General features: G+C 43.0%; 1 protein-coding gene and 1 long non-coding RNA gene across 2 annotated transcripts in view; one reads left to right on the forward strand and one right to left on the reverse strand.

Annotated features, from left to right (window-relative positions):
• MAML2 (mastermind like transcriptional coactivator 2) overlaps positions 1 to 22,641 on the forward strand; it is a 205,591-nt gene that overhangs the window by 127,575 nt on the left and 55,375 nt on the right. Inside the window, exon 2 of the mRNA XM_031616146.2 lies at positions 12,040 to 13,497. Coding sequence (XP_031472006.2) covers positions 12,040 to 13,497 — 1,458 coding nt within the window. The remainder of the gene's footprint in view (positions 1 to 12,039; positions 13,498 to 22,641) is intronic.
• LOC116244458 (uncharacterized) lies at positions 12,943 to 21,463 on the reverse strand. Its single transcript, XR_004170196.2, has 3 exons — positions 21,376 to 21,463; positions 20,267 to 20,355; positions 12,943 to 13,027 (listed from the first exon to the last, which is right to left on the reverse strand). It is a non-coding gene; the product is annotated as an uncharacterized LOC116244458 (long non-coding RNA).

Genomic DNA, 22,641 nt, shown 5'->3' on the forward strand with positions numbered 1-22,641 from the left:
ACCAGTATGCTATCTGAGGTATCTTACACAGCAGTTTACTTCCCATCTTTTTGGCTGTGATTATTTCTGTTCACCATTAGCTTGTGCTCTGAAGGTGAAAGGTTTCACATTAGTTCTTAAAATGTAGAATTATATTTTATCAAGTATTTTCTAGAGTATGTTGGGTTCCATATTTTGACACCTAAATAGATTGTCAGAGTTTCTGAGTATGCATTGATGTATTTTGGAATTTAGCTGGAAAACAGGTCTCATGTTTCATGGAACCATAGAATCATTTGAGTTGGAAGGGACCTTTAAAGATCATCTAGTCCAACTCCTCTGTGATGAATACGGACACCTACAGCTAGATCAGGTTCAGCCTGACCTTGAATGTATCCAGGGATGAGGCATCTACCACCTCTCTGCGTATCTCTGCACAGGACCACTCAAAATCCTGACCCAGTGTCTGAGAGAGTTGCCCAGATGCTCCCTGAGAACAGCTTCAACCCCATCATATTGCTTCAGAGCCCTGTCGCTGTCACAGAGAGCAGAGCTCAGCACTGCCCCTCCATTCCCTATGTGGAGCTGCAGCTTCCATGAGGCCTCCCCTCAGCCTGCTCTGCTCCAGGCTGAGCACACCAAGTGACCTCCTCCGCCCCTCACACCACTTGCCCTCTGTAGATACTTCCCCATCTTCACAGCCCTCCTTTGGGTGCTCTCTAATAGCTTTATGTCCTTTGTGCATTGCAGCACCCAGACTGCACGCAAGGCTCAAGGTGAGGCCACGCAGCCCAGAACTGAGGGATCAACCCCCTTCCCTTGTGCAGTGGCAGTGCTGGTGCACCCCAGGGTACAGTTGGCCCTTTTGGCTTCCATGGCACCACTGACTCACATTCAGCTTGCCATCAGCCAGAACCCCAGGTCCCTACCCACAGGGCTTCTCTACAGTCTCTCATCTCCCAGTTCCCTGTATCTAAGGTTTTCTTGTTCTTGGTGCAGAATGTGACACTTGCTCTTGTTCAATTTTATGTGGCTTGTGATCACCCAGCCCCATAGTTTGCCAAGATTTCTCTTTAAGGCCTCTCTACCCCTTAGGGATTCAACAGCTCCTCCCAGTTTGGTATCCTCTGCAAAATTACTTAGAATGCATTCGACTCCTCTGTCCAGATCATTCATAAAAACTTTGAAGAGAACTAGTCCTCATATTGAGCCCTGGGGAGCCCCACTAGTGACTGGCCTCCGGCCTGCAATCTTCATAAAAACAGAGATTGGCATTTCTCGAGTGCATTGTCATTTATATAGTTTTCATCTCCTCCTTCTTGCTCACTTTGTGTGATCTGGAGACAATCACATTTATACATTTGCTCCATTCATGCTATATTTGAAGTTTCCCAGTTATATTCTACCAGACAACTTACTGATTTTTCTGAGAGATGAAGAACAAGAGAATGAGAGGCAGTGAACAAGAAGTTGACTACATATAAGGAAAAAATAGGAGCTGCCATACACTGGAATGAGGCCTGTAGAAGTTACGGAGTCTTCATCCTCGTTCAGCATTTGCCTGGGCACCGTCCAGAAGGTAGCTCTGCTTTCAGCATGGCCAGGACTGTGTGATCTAGAAGCCCCTTCACATCTGTGTCATTTTATGATCCTAAAGGTCTTTTAAGGAACTGTTTTCTTTTCTGTGATCAACATGGTAAATGGATAAGTAGCAAATTAAGTATACCATGTTAGTGACTTACAGAGATGGAATTTAAGAGACCCAGCTATGGAGCTATATGGCATGCAGGATTTCCATGACTTGGTGAGGTCTTGCTCCAGATGTCTGGGCCCCTCTATCCAAGTTCACAGAGCAGCTTTTGCTTCTGCCCACACTTGGTGCATCCTGGATCTGCAGGGTACAAAAGCAATTCAACAGCAAATCTCTGTGATAGTCAAGGAATGCTTGGAGTCGTTTTCACAGCGTAGCCAAAGGAACACTGCTTTATTGATGGTTGTGGTACCTTTGTTCATCAGATTCCTTTGTCACAGCTGTGCTGTTTCAGGAAGGAGATGATATTCTCATCTAGTGATGAACAGGAAATTTTTTTCATTTTGATGTTACAAAGCCAGGGATAGCCATTTACTCTAGAAACAGGCTCAAGGCCGCTGTAGAGGCCTTTTAGAATGCATGTTGTTTCTGAGAGGCCTAGAGCTGCTCATTTTTCAGTGCTGTTTCTGTTTCATGAATTCACACAATAAATGATTGGTTCACATAGCGAATAAGGCATATAGGAAGTATTAACTGTAATGAATCCACTTTTGTCCCACTCACTGAAAACTATCAGAGTGGTCAGAAATACCAGTCAATATTTTGGTGTCCCTTCATGATTAACCTCCATGGGAGATGTCATGCGTAGCTGCCAGGGATGGGCTCTTGCCTAGAACAACCAGGACCACCTTCATCAGCTGCAGGGCATCCCAGTCAGTGATGAGCCTAAGCCAACAGTCCCCTTGGAGAAAACTGTCATCAGGATAACTGCATGCTGCTCCAAGGCTCCTCAGAGAGCCTGCACAGAGGGGATCACACCAGTGGGCTCAGTCAATGGCACTGCTGCTCAGAGCCACAAACCACCATGCATGCTCAGCTGCAGGGATTTGCCTTGGATGGCAGGACGAAGGAGCTGAAAGGCTGCAGTGTGCAAACTTGAAGTTCTCCTCAGGGCACCACCATTGAGACCATCTCCTCCAGACAGGCCAAGGCACGGCTCTCATGTTCTCTTTCCTTCTTTTATCCCTTCCCTGTAACCCACATACTTTTTCTGCTTTTCCAAAGATCAGAGGAATGCTGCTCGGTGCTACATTTTAAACTGTACAATGATGGTATCTGGTGCAGAATTGATAGCTGTTGAGACACACAAACCCTATTGCAATGTCATCTCCTTTGTAAAAAATCTAGCATTGTCCACAGTCCACATAAAAAGCCCTTGGGCTTAGGCCTGTTATGTTGTTGGCTTAGGCTGTTATGTTGTTCTGAGCTTTACTCCTTTCTACAGAGATTAAGGGCCCTTGCTTTTTCTAAATTAAATCTTTTTGCACAAGCCAAGCTTTTGCTAGATGCTCTGTGCTATACAATGTTCTGTTTGCAAATCTGAGGCAAAAAAAAAAAAAAAAAAAAAAGTCAGAAAACTTATTTTCACTTTCTTCAGAGACACCTCTATGCATTTGACTTGTCTATTTGTGCAAACATCTCTCACTCCTCATCTGTACTCCTCTTGTCTTTTCTCACATTCCTTTTAAGCATCATCTTGTAAGCTTTCCAGTACCTGAAGGGCTTGGGTTTTTTTAGCTTTTAGATGCTTTTTTTTTATCCCTGACTTTTCCTGGGCCCCTCTGTCTGCACTGACCTTTTCCAGCTCCTGAGGCATTCCTTGCTGGGTGTTTGAGTGTTTCCAAATCTTTCTCTTCACCTTCTCTGGCCATTTTCTTCGTTTATGAATTCCTTCAGACTTCTCAGAAAGTATCATCAAGATGCTACTCAAAGAAAGGCAAAACAATGAAAAAGCAACAGCATGACAACCTGTGCAAGTCCAAGAGAGTAAGGCATTTGGGGTTCCTCTAACCAACTAATGATCTCCTGTTGTCTCTATTTTTTAACTATTTTTACTATCCATTCTTGTTCTGTCATTCTAGTGTGCTTTCAGACTGAAATTCAGGATTTGGTAACAAATACTTAGGTACTGTTCAAATGACTTCAGTCTTTAGTTTTCTTCCAGAGTTCTGAAATATTGGAAGAGCTGTAAAGCATGACCAGACATGACTTTCCTAACCTCTTGCAGCATCTCATCAATACTGACAATCGACAAGTCATAGTATTTCAGGGAAAAATACATGATCATCACAATAGGTCTGCAAATACAGCCGCTACTCTTCACCCCCATGTCTCTTCCTCCTCTGCTTCTTGAAATTCCAGCCAGTCTCTGTGAACCACAAATTGATTGGAACCTTGATTTTTAACATTTCACATCTCCTAAATATTTCATTATCACCTTAAGTCATTGCCTTTTCTTTTCCAAACAAATACTTTGTCCTTCTTAACATGCTCTTTATCATTTCATTAGGGTTTAATTTACCTCAGTTCAATTTTGCTAAATACCCTCTTGATCTGCAGTTAGTCTTTGGACTGTTATAAAAACTTTCCTGTTTTTCATAGGAATATCTTCTAAGCTTTTGAATCTTGGTACTTGCCTCCAAATTCTTCTAATTTATTTGCCTATGCTACTTACATAGGTAAAACTGTTGATGAAGTACACGTGACCTGTCCTAACACTGCAGGCTTAAGCTGAAGGATTTGGAAGTGCTTGTTAAGTACTGTTGTTACTTTCTGTGTTTCTTACTGGGGTGAATGCATGTACTGGGGAGAGGCAGGAGGCAGAGGCTAACAGGTCAAACCGAGCCATGAGAGGAGTGCAGCATCTTTGATAGATACATTCTCTTACCACTGGCCTGGATTTGGTCCTAAATTTCACTTCTCCACTCAGGTTCCTGGCAGAGGGTCAGAACTCCTTCCTCCTCTCGAGAAACCTTTTTGCCAGTTGTTCCTTAGGAGTCTTAGTTGAGGAAGTGTTGGAAGGCACTTCTCATTCAAGTAGGCCCTTGTTGTTGCAGATGGTGGAGTTCAATGCTGGAAGCACAATTGGGTAATATACTGAGGGGATCTTTTTTTGCCTGTTGATGACTGGTGAGGGTGTCTCCTGTAAACTGTAGAAGACCCACAGAAGAATTCAAGGTGAAACAGTTGGCACGGCTGTCCCTTGTGCTGCATTGATTTGCAAGAAGAGCAAAACAATCTCAATAATTCCTTATTTTCCAAGACTAGCTGAATGGCTGTTGTCCTCTTTCTTTGATTGAACTGTTGAAGCAGAATGTTGCAGGGGAGATGGATGCTTAGGTAATAAAAAGACATGTGTGGGCATGGTTCTGTGCTTTTTAATGAAACAACAAAGCCTTTGCACAGCCAGTTCAGATGGGATGCTGGGCAGAAAACTAGGACCAGACTGCTCCCAGCAGTCTTGCCTTAGGTGAAATCTGCTGTGATATTGATCTCTAAAAGGCAAATCAAATAACAGCCACCACATTTTTAAGGATTAGGAGCTTCCTGTGCAAGACAGTATGTGTTTTTAATACCTTAAGCTGACTTATGAAACTGGTAAACAACGTGGAGGGTGGTATTGGATGACCTCTTTTATATGTCTGATCATTCTGTCAACATTTATAATGCATTTGATATTTCCTTATCATCAGGATAGGATCAGTTAAGCAGTCACATTTCCCAAAGCTCAGGTTGCATTAAGCTTTCTTCCACATTTCATGGTAATAAATGTTGACATAAAGTTCTGTAGATTTCATATAAAGTGATTGTTAATTTATTCCTGGGAGGAGAGGAGAGGAGAGGAGAGGAGAGGAGAGGAGAGGAGAGGAGAGGAGAGGAGAGGAGAGGAGAGGAGAGGAGAGGAGAGGAGAGGAGAGGAGAGGAGAGGAGAGGAGAGGAGAGGAGAGGAGAGGAGAGGAGAGAAAAAAGAAAAGAAAAGAAAAGAAAAGAAAAGAAAAGAAAAGAAAAGAAAAGAAAAGAAAAGAAAAGAAAAGAAAAGAAAAGAAAAGAAAAGAAAAGAAAAGAAAAGAAAAGAAAAGAAAAGAAAAGAGAAAAGAAAAGAAAAGAAAAGAAAAGAGAAAAGAAAAGAAAAGAAAAGAAAAGAAAAGAAAAGAAAAGAAAGAAAAGAAAAGAAAAGAAAAGAAAAGAAAAGAAAAGAAAAGAAAAGAAAAGAAAAGAAAAGAAAAGAAAAGAAAAGAAAAGAAAAGAAAAGAAAAGAAAAGAAAAGAAAAGAAAAAAAAGGGAGTCTTGTCCAAATGACAAATACACAGCTTGCAGGATAAGATCTTTCATGCCTTTTTGTTTTGCACACAGTAACAACTGCTATATTCTGATTAGAAATCTTGACCTAGTTAAAATGCTATTGTTCTTCTGTGTTCCTATTCTTCTAAAACACTGTGGCTAGACATGATATTTTATAATCCATGAGATGTAAAATCTGCATTAAAAATATAATTATCGTGCTTCAGCAACTTGGACCAAAGCCCTGACGTTATATTTCCAGGCAGTGCACTGTGAGTAATGTGGATGCATATTTAGGTTGGTATGTTCAGTTGGCAAGATATGTAACTTTTCCATAAGTGAAGGTAAACTGTGGCATTTCTTACATACTGATTACTATTCCAGTCTTGTTCTCCACTTAATGAGAATTAAGTGGATGCTTGTCAGCCAAGGAACATCCTTATTTGTTGCTATAAATTCAGTTTTAGTGACACTTGTTACAGTGAGCAGGGAGAAAAGCTTGTGCTAACTCACCGTCACCATTATTATGACAGTGGTGGTTTTGTCTAAGGATCACCCAGGGTTGCGATGGCCCGAGATGCCAGTTTCCTGAAGCTCATGTTCAGAAAGACAGCAATGGAAGGTGGGAATGTTCAGGAAGTGCAGAGCAAAACCCTAATGGCAACAAACGTCGTGCCTTGTGGTTGGGATGGTTTTAGGAGCAGATTAGCAAAATGAAAGCACAAGGAGAAGAAGGTGAATCTTTGCCATCAAGACTGGAGCAAGCATTTCAGGGCTGCCTTGACCCCACCATCATGCTGTGTGGCTCCATGGGGACTCGCCAGCTCTCAGCACTTCTCCCTATAGCACAGTCTGCCCACAGCTGCAGTTCTGTCATTCTGCAAGAAAAGCTGGGGCTCTTTCCAAGATCAACATCACCCAGCAGGTTGGACTTTCTGAGCTTGGAGTGCTAAAATCTCTCAGAAGACAACTGTTGTGCTTGCATTTACAGCCGTGACAGGTGGAAATTGCAAATGAGAACAAAAGTTAGATACCCTTGTCTTTGCTTCCTGTGCAGAGGAAGGGCAGAGCAGAGGGCAGGGGAGAGGTGCTCCTCAAAATTCCATCAACAGGTCTTGAGGAGGTCTTCCTAAAATTTACAGTGGATATACATCAGAGCAAATCTGCTCTTCTGTTTCTGATGTGGGAAGAGAGGGAACAGCTGGAGCCACCAGGTGGTATCAGGAGCTGTATAAAAAAATGTATGTAGTTTGCTCCGAAAGTAATGCATCCTACTTATTTCCATGGATATTACAACCAATACAAAGAGCACAGTAACACTATTTGATAGAGTAAATTCTCAGCTGTGAAACAGTTTTTCAGCGTAGACACCACCACTGAGCCATTTTCGCCAGCAATGAGCAATAGCCTGCGTGCTGTGCTCATAAAAAACCTCACCAGTGGAAGTGACCACTGCTGCTGTCACCAATGCTGAAATGCACCACTCACTGCCTCTCTGCACTCTCAACCACTGGTTAGTCTCCACAAACACTCAGCAAGCATCAGTGAATGCCAATGGATGCGATTATTTGGAGGAATTCAATTCCACACCTTTGCTTCATACACACTTCATGTGAGATACCATTCTGTCAGACTGCCCCTCTGTTGCCATCTGTCACACGACAACAAAATGTAACAGAATATTGGTGGGAAGGTTCATCCTCTACTACCATACCACCAACATCCAACTCTGGTGTTGTGGACCGACATGATGAAATAGGAGATATTACTTTCAAAGCAGCCCTCTTAGTATTGGGAACCATTCTGCCTGCTCTTAAAAAGCATGTCCATGGTCAGAAAGGGGCTGTGAGGTGGGTGAGTGACCCCAGCATCCGGACCTGTGGTGGCCAAGGAGGGCTGTGACAGCTGGGGGCAGCAGCTGAGATCCAGGCCACGCTTAATGCCTGGAACGCAAAGGTGCTTTCACAGCGTAAGTGAGAAGTAACATTCTGCATGTTTTCCCCCTTAGGACTGAATTCCTTTCTCTTCTTATTTTTTTTGGCAACTTCCAATGTTTGAATATTTTTGTTTTTTTCTTACAATTCCTTTACAATTCCGCTCCAGATACATAAAGGATTTTGTTTACAGTGCCGCCATAAATACAACCAGAACATATTGTGAGAAACTCTAGGAAGTCCAAAAGGGACTTTTTGAAGTGGATTTGACTCCCTCCCAGCTGCTAGCACTGCCATGCTGCCTGCTTTATAAACAAAGCATGGCAGTCCCCTTGGTTTCCTTCCCATTGTTCTGCCACAAAAGCTAAGAAAGCTGCAGACGTTGGCAGGGAAATTAGATAGATGGGAAAGCAAAAATGATGGGAGATTTTCCTTTTATACCTTCAGTTATTAGAGAGAGTTAAATACCAGCTCTGTAGTTTGCATGGGTTGTGTTGGTGTTTTGGTCCAGTCTTCAGGGTCTGACTGATAATACTGTGAGATGATGGCTAGAGTTGTTGCTAGCACTGCTATTCAAGGCCAAGGATTGTTGGACTTGGAAATGAATTCCTTTGGAGGTCTCTAGGCACCATGGAGATCTCTTACAGGTTGAAGGTATAGGTTCTGTCCTACTCATCCTATGAGATGTGGAACCCCGTACTGCTGTGGATGACACACTCAGGACTTCCTCGAGTGTTATTAAAAGATACAAACAAAAAAATCTAAAGGAAGTCCAAGGAAAGACATTCAGTGAAATTGAAATCAGATAGTCCTCATTATTTCCTGCAGTTACTGACAAATTATTTTCTTGGCCATTTTGTACAGCCCCTTTGGAAAGCAATACGAGCGAATGCATTTGGGTAATGTCAGAAGTGGAACAGAGATGTGATAGAAATACTGCTCCAGTGATAGCTGGAGGAAGAAATCTCTGTCATTTCTCATTGATAAATTGAACTTTTTTGCACCAAAGAAAGCTTTGTGTCCAATTATTGGGGGAAGGGGAGGGGGGGGAAGAAGAGGAAGAAAAGAAAAAAAAAACAACTTTTGAGCCAGAAAAAAATAATCAATTTTCATAAAAATTCTCTTGTTTCGCATTTAGTAACAAATTCAGCCTCAGGACGGGTAAAGCAAAAGCTGATGGGGGTAGAATCATAGAATTGAGTTGGAAGAGACTCTTAAAGGTCATCTAGTTCAACTCCCTGCAATGAACAGAGATACCTACAGCTTCATCAGGTGCTCAGAGCCCCATCCAGCCTGACCTTGAGTGTCTTCAAGGATGGGGCATCCACCACATCTCTGGGCAACCTGTGCCAGTGCCTCAGTGTAAAAAACTTCTGCCTTATATCTAATTCAAATCTTCTCTCTTTTAATTTGAAACCATTTCCCTTTGTCCTATCACAACAAATCCTGCTAAAGAGTCTGTTTGCTTTTGTGGTTTTTTTTCCCCCAAAAGTTAATGATTTGATACCAGATTTTGATGAGCCCTAATTATGAGCTCGGTGGAATTCCTGTTGATTTGGCTGGGTGCTGAGGAGTGCTGGAGAAGAGGCTGCATCACTTAAATCTCTTTTGAGACTCAAAATTAAGTTTTAAGGAGGAATTAATTGTCCCTCTGCATAGGAGGTGGTGTCACACTGTGCTGTTTAGACCGAGTCATCTCTAGAGCTTCACCCTTGGCTGTTAATGTCACTGAGCAGTTTGTCCAGCAACTTGGCTATTCAGCCCATGCAGTTTTAACTTCAGAAAATCAATGCATCCAGCACTCCCTCACTGTAAGTGCATGAATGCGTGCTGACTCACCAAAGCCTGCTTAGCAAAAGGTCTTAAATGATACAGGCTGCCAGGAAATGCGTGTTCTCTTTGATGGTTCATAAAGTCCTGCCCACCTGTTGTGGGATGGAGCTGAGCATGGAGAGTTCTTCCTCTCCCGGTTACTGTCATGTCACACATTTCCCATCACAGAGCCTTTCAGTATGACACAGTTTGAGTGGCTTGAGATGTGTAATCACAGGCCTGTTTGATCTGAGGAATGTGCCTGTGTTATGTGCATAGGAACTTTTGTATTAGGTTTACTGACCCAAATCAATCCTGGTTTGCAAATTGGAAGAGATGGAGCTTGAAATCTGGCAAGCTCCTTTTTTCTCCCCTCTGAAGAGTGCACACTTGCTTGAGGAAAAAAAAAAAAAAGAAGGAAAAGAAAAGAAGGAAAAGAAAAAAGAAAAAAAAGAGCTTTGCTGAAAAAGTGGTCAGTAGTTGAAAAATGTGAATTGCTAGAAAAGTGCACATGTCCAGCCTTGCTGTCTCATTTCTGATTTAAGAGGAGGGACACCTACTGACCAAGGTGCTGTCGGCATTCAGAGAGCTGTGCTGGGGGGGTGTGGGGATGCAATAAGCGAGCACTTGTTATTTTTTCTGTAGAAAATGAAAGTGTTCTTTTTGGTGGGTGTTTCAAGAGACCACGTGAGGTGAAAACCTTGAGTCCTCCAACCCATGACAAGGGAGGGCTTGGTGCTGGCTGGTCTAAGTCACTGGGCAAACCACATCGTACCTCACCCCCATCTGCCAGCAGTTAGTTCAAATGCAAAAGAAAAACAACCGCTCTGCACAGTGCAACACCTGCATTTTTGGTCACATTCGAGAGCCTGATGCAGGTGCTCTGAAAATGTGCAGGCTTTTTAAGCAGCTCCCTTTGATTCAAAATGTCATGCAAAAGCAAAATGAACTCAGAAGGTCAAATTCACTGCATTAAACACATACATGTTCATTATCTGTTCAGACTTTTTGTCAGCAGCACATCTGAAAGCAAGACATGCTGCCAAGTCACGTATTTTGACAACCAGGGGACTTCCCCATTTCCCAGGAAGATGAATTTGGGGTCATGAGAATGACTTCTAATAAACACACTGACTGCAGAGCTGATGGTAAAAGGAAGTGCACCTTACTGTTCTTTTTGCAAAGGAAAGTACAGTGACTCATGTGTCAGGAAGAACATGCTAACCAACAGCAGTCCCTGCTCTTTGCAGGTGACCACCAGGACAGCTAATGGCAGTCAGTTACTCCTGAAGGTACTGAGGAGACATATTTGTGACTTGAGCTCTTCCCAAGCAACTCCCTGATATTCACTCCAGAAAAAAGTGTTTGCACACGGAGTTATCTGGGAAGAGCTCCATTGATGGAGCCTGAAGTTGAGACTATTGGGGCCCACAGCAGTGTCATACACTTATGGTCTTCTGCACTTCTGTCATCTCACGAGACTACATCTTTGTATTGTGTGCAGAGAGTGGGGATTTGCACGTACAAGCATGGCAGATGAGCACAGATTGGGTGGACAGAGTATGAGCTCCTTTCCTTCAGCAGGCACACAGGACAGTGAGCAGATAAAAATATTTCCCTCAGTATGTGAGGGAAAGGAAATAGAGTTGCAGTTCTCAGAGCAGCGCTGTGTGTACTCTGTTTTACAGCAGATGTTTCAGAACATAAACAATTAGGGCTTAATGTATTAATATACAAATCTGGAAAATAATCCGGCGGTACATCACGGACCAGACCCTTGGCTGACATAAACTGACATGGTTCCAGTGGCTCCATTTCAAGTCTGGAACAAGTTAGCATCTAACCTCTTTAATTACATGCATCTCTTGTCTGGATAAAGCTATGTAAGACCAGCATACCTAAATCTCACTTGTGCCATTAAAATGTCTTCTAGGACCTTTGGACTCTACAGAAGTCAAACATGATTTTTTGGATCATACACCAAAATCATCAGTGAAATCCTTCATCCTTGAGTAGACATGGGCAGATTTCATGGCTGCATTAGCCTCTGCTGTCTGAAAATATTGTAGAACTGCCTGGCATAGTTAGATGGGAGCAAATCTGGGACAGACGTGCTTTAGACTTTGCCAGCTACAGGTCTGGTCTTCTCTGCACTCCCACCCATAGGGAAGGTGGGGCCTTAATAGGAGGCAGCGGTGCCCAAAAGCTGCAGTTGCATAACAAGAGCAGGGATGGTGATGACAGGAAGATGTCTCATAGTATATTTCCCTACCATCCTGCACAATTTCATTGACTGTTTTCACCGACCTGTGCTATCCAGAATAGTTTTCTGTACTTTGCAATGCTTACTTGCCTGTTGACGTGGTAAGCATCAGACAGACTACAGATTGTTTCTTCGTTGTCATCTAACGATTTTTTTTTTTTTGTCTTTGCTTCCTTCAGCTCCAAGGATCCTTGAAGAGAAAGTTGGTTGTAAATCTGTCACCTGTCAACAACAAGAGGCCAAACGGGGTTTCAGACAACTCTTTCCTTGACATTAAGAGGTTAAGAGTGGGTGATAATATCTCAATGGGACAAGGTGGGCATCATGTTAATAATTGCCAAAGCCAGTCAATGTCTGGAACTATGACTGTGGGGCAAGGATCACAAAGAAAGACCAACAACCTAGCAAACAACACGCATGCCAGTGGGAATGGCATTTTTAATATGACCTTGAAAGAAGTAAAGAAAGAACCAGGAGAAACAATGTCTTGCAGCAAACACTTAGATGGCCAGATGTCCCATGAGAACATGTTCCCTAACAGATATGGGGAAGACTCAGGGGAACAGATGATGGATCCAGAGCTCCAGGAACTATTTAATGAACTGACTAATATATCAGTACCACCAATGAGTGATCTTGAACTAGAGAATATGATAAATGCCACAATAAAACAGGATGAGCCGTTCAACATTGACCTTGGGCAGCAAAGCCAGAGGGGCCCTGTGAGGCCCCTGCAGATGGATAAGATGGTAATTAAGAGTGAGTATGCACCAGGCATGAACCAGGCTCCTGTAGGGTCCCCACAGATGAGGCCTTCTTCTACAGGTCCAGCCTTCACTATGGCCACTGCTGCCATGTCCACCTCTTCACCCATCCCTTCGGTGCCTCAGAATCAAACACAGGTAGCACAGGTTTCCTCTGCATCCAGTCGGCCATTGCCTAACTGGCAGGAGGTTTCTCATGCGCAGCAACTCAAGCAGATCGCAGCCAACCGTCAGCAGCATGCCTTGATCCAGCAGCAACAGCAGCAGCAGAACCAGACGGCCAACTGGTCCACCTTGTCTTCATCAGGTCCTTCACCCGGACCCTTTGTGCAAGAAAAAATCCCCAGTCCTTCTTTTCGTCAGCAGCAGTTCAGTCCTCAGAGCTCAGCAATGCTTGGAGTACCTGTGAATGGAAACCAGTCGAAAGGGATGAACAATTATGTTTATAAGCCAACTACTCCCCAGAGTAATCCCATGGACGTGATCATGCAACAGAAGACTCAGGACCTCAACAGAAATTTTATTAACAGTGCTCAGCCACCACTAGAGCAGCATCATGGTAATACAAAGCCTTTGTTTCACTTTAACTCAGAGCAAACAAACCAGCAGATGCCTTCAGTTTTGGGTTCCCAAAGCAAGCCTTCCCTTCTGCACTACACGCAGCAGGCTCAGAGTTCAGCACCAGTGCAACAGCCACAGCCACAGCAGCAACAGCAGCCACAGCCGCCGCCTGCTCAGCCTCTCCCAAACCAGTCTCTTCAAAGGCCACCCAATGTGCCCCTAGCAATGCAACAGAAAATGATGCTTCAGAAAATTCAGCAAAGCCAGCAAATCTCAGGTTTGCAGTATCCAGTCTCTCAGCAGCATAGACAGGTAAGGCAAATTCCTCCTTATTTGGTTACAGAATTATTCCGGTATGAGTGATAAGAAGGGTTTTCCAGCCTGGCCTCCTTCCTCCAGGAGATGTGCACCTGTGTGTAATGACCTCAGAACACTCTTCAGCAGAGCTGGTGATGACCTGTTTAGCTCCTGTTCAAGTGTATCACAGATGCACAGTTATAAGAATTTCAAAAAAGACGTGTTCATAACACTGTTTTTTCTTAAAGCAAGAGTGAATGTCACTGCTATGTATTATGTAGATACTTGTCAGAAAGGTGAGATAGCAGAGCAGAGCTGAGCTTATTTTGGACTCCTATCTAAGTTTCCAACCGTACAAAATTGTAGACTCTTTTGGATGGCAAAACTAACAAATTCCTTTTGTCTTAGATAAAGTGTTTTACAGAGTTAATTTTTATGTCATCGTTTTCCTCAGGGAGGCAGGGTTAGGAAATTCTGTTTTTAGATATTGTTTGACTGACATGACAAAAATACTGTTTGCACATTTGTTATCTGTTTGGCAAAGAAAAACGAAGACTTATCTATGAGCTTTATAAACACCCATCACACTTCTGGGAATATTCTGTGCATAAAATACATGCTCGATAAGAAGGTGAAGGTTGCCACAGATACATCTTCAGTTATATACCACTGTTTTATCATCAGACACTGCTTTGATATGATCAGTTGTGGTATACCAAATCATTGTGCACCAGATTATCATTTTCAGACCTGACAAAATAAAATTTAAATATGTAACCTTACTGTATCCCCAAAACTGGAAACCAGCTGCAAATGAAATAAAATATGCATTTGATTTTGGGATGTTTAAATCACACTGAGTTCTGGCAGGCCTTGAATTGAACGTATTTGAAAGCATAGAATGGCAATCTAGGTGTAAAGATTGTTCACAAATTTCTTATATGTAAAAGTGCTATAGGAAAATACTGAAAAGTGAAACCTGAAGTCTTCCATAAAGTCACTGAGAAGCAGCACTGCGAGTGACTCGTTCAGAACTGGAGTATCTTGGCCAAACTGTTTGGGCAAACAAACCGATGTTTTGAAACAAAGAAAATACAGTTGTATGCATGGAAACCTTCCTCATGTTAACTTGTTTAAGCTCCCTGATCACCTGACCACGAGTTCTTCCAGCAGAGAATCCTTTCCCAAGAGGCACCAGGTGAAATTTTTAGGCAGTTTTGGGTAGGGAGGGTTTGTTTTGCTGGAGGATGCCAGAAAATGAGCAGCAAGCAGGAAGCGAGCACAGCTTTGTTTTCTTTTAAAAGAGGTCTCCACTGGCTGTTCTCCTCCTCCTTGGGCCACTGTGTGCTCAACTCTTCGGTGCATTTCCCCATTCACTTAATAGACTGGCAGGCAAATGAATTTTAACAGGTTCTTCATTCAGCCATGGTGAAGCTTCCAGCAATCTGTCAGCACAGGGGAGGCAAGCAGGACTTTTGCAAACACTACTGTTTTTCTGAAAAATATGCAAGGTCACATTCTGGAAAAGAGTAAAAAACATTGAGAGTAACTCTGTTCGAGGCAGTGCTAGCTGCTGCTCTGTTGGGCTGCTGAGGGAGGCAACCAACACGATGGCATGAGGCAACAAGGCCATAGCAGTAGTTGCATAATATATCATGAATGCAGATCCTTAGCAGTTGTTCCAAAGTTCTGCTGGAATTCAGAAAATCAGGGACTATCCCTCTCAGTAGAGTGTTCTGTAGCTGCAGGAATTATAATTGTGATGGTATAAACTTGGTCCTAACGTGCAAGATCTGGAATCAGTTTGAAGATAGCTGCTCACGTGGCAATTTTTATGTGAACAATTTTAGGGCCTGCCTTCATATATCACAGAATGATATATTGGCTTGGGTTGGTGGGGGCCTTAAAGATAATCCAGTTCCACCCTCCTGCTGGTGACAGGGTTGCCACCCAGTAAGTCAGGCAGCCCAGGGCCCCATCCAGTCTGGCCTTGTACGCCTTCAAGGATGGAGCATCCACATCTTCTTTGCACAACCTATTCCTGCACCTGACCAAAGGGAGGCACAAATGCAAGAGCCCTTCAACATCTTGTTTGGGACCTGCTTGTCCCCTTGGCTCCAGCCTGGATATTAAAGCTGAGCAGGACGAGAGATCCTAACATTATATTCTGGTAAAAACAAGGAAGGTTAAAGTCAGCTCATGGATCAACTGTGCTGATTTTAGCAATGGGGCTAAATTTAGGCTGCTTGGTCTTCTTTCTGGGAGGATCATCTTCCATCCTTTAGGATTTCTACTGATCTTTAACAGCAATGCATAAGTAATTACAAGCACTTATTAATTAACTTCATGCTTAATATTTATTTTACTCATGCCCTATTTCTTCATGAGGTATAAAGGTTTGAGTCTGCAAGGTATCATTCAGTTTCTCCTTAGATCCTATACTGATTGTAAATGTGGGCTGTAAGGACAATCTCAGAACTGGCTGAAATGCTTTGCAGCTGGAACTGCGAGTGCACATTCATAAGCTGCTGCTATGATATTGCCATCAGATAACACTGACTGGAACACTACAAAATCACATCTTTAGCTGGACCAGATCACTCTTTGGATTTTTTTTTTCTCCCTGAGCTTTTAGGTCACCAAAAAGGACTTGAACTTGACTCTGTCAGTCTAAGCTTGCTAACTGATATTTAAGGTTTATAATTTCTCTCCCTGTCACATTTACTTTGTGTCAAATTGGAGCAAACTTGTAGTGCAATTTGCTAATTAGATGTCTTTTGCCTCTAGGGAAAAGTCATAAAAATGATGGAAATCATCTTGGTTTCCTGGAAGAAGGTTGAATGAAATGAAGGTTTTGTTTACTTGTATACAGTTTTATTCTCCATTGTTGTGAGAAAGATTCACCTTTCCATTGTCTATCAGGATACAACATATGCACACTCAAGAAAAAACTCATACAAATTAAACACTCTTTCTTTAGGGTGTAATTAGAAGCTCCAAATTCTGCACAAAATAAATTGGGCTTGCAATACTTCCCTTCCTTTCTCATCCCTTCCCTCCCCTGGTTTCCATGGACCACAAGAGCCGTATTTGATCTCAGCTACGGGGGAAAGAACAGTGCAAGAGATTTTGAGAGCTTCATTCCTCCTTTACAGAAACAACCAGTGGTCCCTGTTTGTAAGGTTCTAGAAGTGTCAGAGTTGATTTTTTTTTAAGTATGTTGCTTACGTAGTTACAACAGTGTTGCCCTGTGCAGAGCTCAGTATCTTTTTAGTTCTTATCCCTTTATAATGTCTTTGGGAATGTGATCATCTCTCTGTTCTTTCTTCTCTCTCTCTTTTTTTTTTTTTTTTTTTCAAAACCCAGAAATGCAGTGTGATTAGATTTTGGAGCTTTTTTTGCTGTTACTTGCCCTAAACAGGGCATACCTTAGATGATTTTTTTTTTCACCAGATCTTAACAGGTTCCTTTTTAATCCAACCAACCATTCTCCCTTCCTACTGCGTATTGAGTGACCCATTCCCTTCTCCATTGCCCCTAGCACAAGTGATCCGTGATCCATATGTGCCTCTTTCCTGATGTACCCCTACAGCTAAATTGTTTGCAGCCTATGACCAATGTACTCCCAGGTTCTCCATGTCAGGACTCAACATAGAATCATAGAATAGAATCACAGAATTTCTCAGGTTGGAAAAGACCTTAAAGATCATCAAGTCCAACTGCAACCTAACCATATTACCCTAACTAACAACCCTCCGCTAAGTCATGTCCCTGAGCACCATGTCCAGTTTTTAAACACACCCAGGGATGGTGACTCAACCACCTCCCTGGGGAGTCAATTCCAGTGCTTAACAACCCTTTCTGTAAAGAAGTTTTTCCTGATATCCAACAGAAACCTCCCCTGGAGCAACTTGAGGCCATTTCCCTTCATCCTGTCACCTGTCACCAGAGAGAAGAGACCAGCCCCACTCTCACTGCAATCACCTTTCAGGTATTTAAAGAGAGCAATAAGCCCCAGACTAAGCAGCCACAGTTCATTTAGTCACTCCTCACAGAGCATATTCTCCAAACCCTTCACCAGCCTTGCTGCCCTTCTTTGGAACTGCTCCTGCATCTCAGTGTCCTTTCTGTATTGAGGTGCCTAAAACTGAACACAGTACTTGAGGTGGGGCCTCACCAGTGCCCAGTACAGAGACAGTGTTACTTCCCTAGTCCTGTTCACCACACCATTCCTGATACAAGCCAGGATGCCACTGCCCCTCTTGGCCACCTGAGCACACTGCTGGCTCATATTCAGCCCACTGGGTACATGTGGGACAATGCAGAAGCTCTGCACTGAGCAGTGTGTCACCACTGCATGGCGTGTGCTTGGAGGAGCTCCAGGTGTTCAGGTGACTCTCTCTTACAGGCCCCCTCCACTGCATCAGCCTTTCAAATGCCCAGAAAATCATAAATATATACTGATATATACATGCATTGCTGTTAAATACCACCAAAGGATACAGGTGGTTGTTTAACTAACCTGGCAGCTCTGCAGAGAACTTCTCCGGTGTGCACCCAGGGTAATTTCACTTTTTTTGAGAGAACATAATTGGATTTAAAACAGACAGCAGGCAGCAGGATATGGCCTTCTTTAAAGCATGGGCACCATATGAATTTAATAAGAAGAGTGTGTTAAACTGTCAGGTTGCTAGCATGCTGTGCAAGGAAGGAGCACTAGGAGCAGAAGATCTAATGGCTAGGAAAGGTCTTGTCACTCACTGCTGAACAATGTCTTAAACTTCTAATTTAGCTTCCAAAATTTGTAAAGAAAATTTGGATGATTCACATCAAAACATTTTCCTGGACCTTTGTGTTTACCATTAAACACAAAGGATTTCCTTCTTTACTAAAGAAGAGTGCATTTTGGGAGGCAACCTCTCTGTTTTCAAGTGCAAAAGAATTATTTTGCAAATATTTGTGAAATGAAGAGGAAAAACCTAGAGTGGCTTGTGGTAATTGGTACAAACCAGGACTTAAATTTGACTTAGATCATAAATAACAACGATTCCAAGCTTTTGGAATCTGCAATAATAGAAACCGTTCCATAGTGTAAGAAAATAACAATGTGACCTTTCTTTCAGTGCTCGCTGTAAAAATAGTATTTGGATGAGAGCTTTTCTTGATAGCTCCATTTTGGTTGCATTCCTTCATGCAAGGGCTTCTAAATTAAATATTCTGAATAAAAACTTGAGTATGTCCTAATAACTACCATAGATTGCATGGTTGTAACTGATTTATGAACATAAAAACAGAGAGAAAATGTCAAAGGTTTCTTATTGTCATTAGTGGGCAGTGGTCATTGTGTTTTGGTGGTGCCTTCTATCATTCATACTCTGTTTATTAAATGAAATGCACAGACGATCTCACTGTAGTTGGTCAGTCCCTGAGGACATTGTAATTCAAAGGCTCATGGACACTGCCAGTTTCATAAGCTTTCTTGAATTCTTTTCGTAAAGTGTTTATAGTACTAGAATAGTACATTAGGCTCTTAAATGCTTCTGGGGTTGGAGATCTGGGATACCTTGAGCCCTGGAGGGCAGGAGCACCGCTCTCATGAAGAAAGGCTGAGGGAGTTGGGATTGTTTAGCTTGGAGAAGGCTCCAGGGGACCCCATTGCAGCCTTCCAGTACTTGAAATGGGCTTATGAACAAATGGAGGATTGACTTTTTACATGGTCTGATTGTGATAGGACAAGGGGGAATGGCTTTAAACTGAGAGATGGATGTTGGGTGTTAGGAAGGAATTCCTTACTCCGAGGGCAGTGAGGCCCTGGCACAGCTGCACAGAGAGCTGTGGTACCCATCCCTGGAGGAGCTCAAGCCAGGCTGGATGGGCCCTGGGCACTCTCAGCTGGTGGGGGCAACCAGCCCATGGCAGGGGTTGGGGCTGGGTGAGCTTTGAGGTTCCCTCCAAACCAAACCATTCTATGATCCTGTGATTCATTCTATGATTCAGTGACTTTGCTGAGATAATCGTTGCAGTCTCATTTGGGCTGCTTTTTGAAGGTACCCCCATGAGGATAGCAATACAAAATACCATTGCACTTTCCTGTGCTAATGGCAACACACTTGAACTCTTACTTACAATTTGTTACCATTGTGAAATGCCTTGAAGGTACACTGACAGGGCAAAATGAAGAACTGTATAAACAATTTTAAAATGGGATCTGTCTCAAAGGGACAATTTTGATGTGGCTTCTGTAAGAATCAAGAAAATATGAGTTTTACAGCAGGAATTTGAAGGATATGAGCTTCTATTCACCTGCATGTCTACCAATGTTTGTTTGAGGCCTGCACTGATCTGCCCTGGTTGTGGGGAAATAACAAGTTAGGATGCTACATGCTTCAGTCCTGTGATTTTTCTGCACCTTGAAGACAGAGGCAAGGATGGAAAAGCAGAGGGACAGAAAAGGTGCCTTAAGCATATGTGAAGTAAGATGTACGGGCTGCAAGGAGGAAAGGACAGGTGAAAAGATCCTAACTGCTGCTGGCAGAATTTACAGTTTATAAAACTTGGAGTATGGTAGAGTGAAGTAGGGAACCACCACCAAAAACAAGACGTGAGTCTGCTTATGGGATTAACTTGAAAGGAGGGGTAGCAGGACAAGATTGTGATAAGGAGCTGTGAGGATGCAATGCTGACTGGGAGGCAAGGAAACAAAGGTGCTTCAGGTCTGGCCCTCTGCTGCTTGACCTGTGATCTTCACTGTGATCAGTGAAGCTGAGATATCTGTGCTTCTTACCTGCTTGAAGATTTCTGCTATTTCTGTGTGCATCTGAGGACAGAGTCAAGCCCTGAGTCAACTTCCTGCAGGGATTTTGGAAAAGCAGCCTGGAAAAAGAATATAATTCCACAGCCATTTGGAGCTGGCATGGTAAAAACCCCTTTCCTGTAAGTTTTTGCTTGTTTGTAGGCAATTTATGAATACCTCAAGAAGTTTAAGAACAAAACGAATAAATAAATAAATAACAAAGCCTAGCTCTCATTTCTCTTCCTATCCCTTTCTTTGTATTATTTTAATTCCCTGAAGCCCTCAGCAGCAAGTCTCAGTAATTTACCTCTCTAGGGGTTCAAAATGAAGGAATATTATAATGGCAAATATTTGTTCCTTCATTTAGTCACTTTTACTGCTGGTGTTTTTTATGGTTTATATCTGCCCCAGGCCACAGATGACTGTCATTAAGACAGCAACCAAACTAGTAATGTTCCTTTAATATGCGTTTTCACTGGTGACTTTACTATTCGTATGTGATGCTGATCCAGAAAATCAGCCAGATGCTCCAACAGAACTAGTCCAGAACCATCTGCCTGCTTCATTTCTGCATGCCTCTATCTGGTAATATACATATACAGTGTAAGAGACAGTTTTTGCCCTGAAGAATTTCTAATGTAAATAAGCAGACCAGCCAAAGCTTGAGAGTAAGGAAATATTGCTGTTTATTCTGTATATTATATATTTTGGAAAAGAGAGAAGGAAGATCTCATCCAAAGCCATTACAGTCAATCCACTAGCTGTTGGATAAGAGCCTAAGTAACACGTTTACCTCTCACAGAAGTCACTGAGTTCTGGAGTAGAACGAGACCAAATATCAATCTCAGAAACACTATTCTCGTGCTCTAGGATAGTGCCTGAGCCTATCACCCCCCACTGCTCCTCTTGACCTGCCTGCCCTCTGCCCCTTGCCTGAGAGTCTTCCCTGCTGACCCAGCATTCACAGCTCTTAGCCCTCACAGCTTTCACAATCCCCCAGAAGAGACGTCTGGTGCTCTGAGAATCATACTTGATGCCTCTTCTCCTTGTACCTGTAAATTGATGGCAAACAGCCCATCAAGGTGAACCCAGCATCTTACTTGTTCTTCAGAGGGCCTATGGGTGGACGTGCTCTGGCCATTCCTGATGTACTGCTTACACACATGTAAACAAGAAAGGAGAAGGGCCTTGACGGCAGCCTCTTTTGAACAGGCCAACTGTACTGAGTCCATGTTATCTCTTCAGAAAGAGACATTGCCCAGGACCCTAAGCAAGGAGGAGCATGGTTGAGCATCTCCTGATGCAGGATAGGAGGAGAGCAAGTCAGAGGTGGGTGCTCAAGCTGCATACCAACGGCACCACTGGCTGGTCCAGCTCCCCAGATCTGGCAGTCCTAGGTCCAAGGCCAGGCTACCCACTCCTCCCATGAGCTGGACTGCTACAAAAACCACTGGTGGGCAAGGAGAAGCCATGCTGTAAGTTGGGCTGTTGACTCCATTCCTCAAGAAGCACAGATTCTCTCTTGAAGAGAGGCAAGAGCAGGGTCCATGGGGTGGCATGGAATACATGGCATAGCAGGTTTCTGATACTCGTGCATGAGGCTTTATAGGAAGTTGGAGATGGTCTTTGGCCTAGCTGCTTCAGAAAGGGGCAAAGGAGGCTTCCACGCTGCAGCCTCATTTCCATTCCTTCCTCTACCTCTGACATTTGTGTAAGCTTTCACAGGACTTCCATCTTTTTCTTTGTGCTGTTTTATTTTGCTTTTTTATTGACTTTCTCCAACTTGTGTGGTCAAACAGAGCCAACACTTGGTACAAGGGAATCATAGAATCACAGAATCATTAAGGTCAAAAAAATCACTAAGATCATCACGTCCTACCATCAACCCATCCCCACCACGGCCACGTTTCCTTCAGTGCTACATCTCTACATTTCTTGTGTACCTCCAGGGACAAGGAAGGTGAAAAAAAATGAACAGTTCTCTGGTTTTCTTCCTTCAGGGGACTGTACAGCTCTTGTACCATTCCCAGCTGAAAGTGTAGCCACTGAATAAATAACATGTCGCTTTCTTCCTCCCTTGCAAAAGATACACACAAAAAAAGAGGCAGATTGAATGGTACTCTTGGGCCTTCTTAAGAAGCTGGACAGTCCCCTTGAAAGAAAAATTCCCCGTGATTGACTAATACCAAAATACTTGCAATGAACAAAGAGTGAAAACGATGGTATTTCTGGATGAGCCAGTTTGTTCTTCAACCTGTAAGAGGAAGAGAGATGCTGAAGGCTTCCTGTAATTCTGTGAAGATGAGTTAGATGCAGTCTCACAGTCTCACATTTTTCCAGATCTTTCCATAACTTGCAGTGGTTGC

The sequence above is a fragment of the Phasianus colchicus genome, chromosome 1 (assembly GCF_987193195.1).
Source record: "Phasianus colchicus chromosome 1, bPhaCol1.hap1.1, whole genome shotgun sequence".
In the NCBI taxonomy this organism is placed as follows: Eukaryota; Metazoa; Chordata; class Aves; order Galliformes; family Phasianidae; genus Phasianus; species Phasianus colchicus.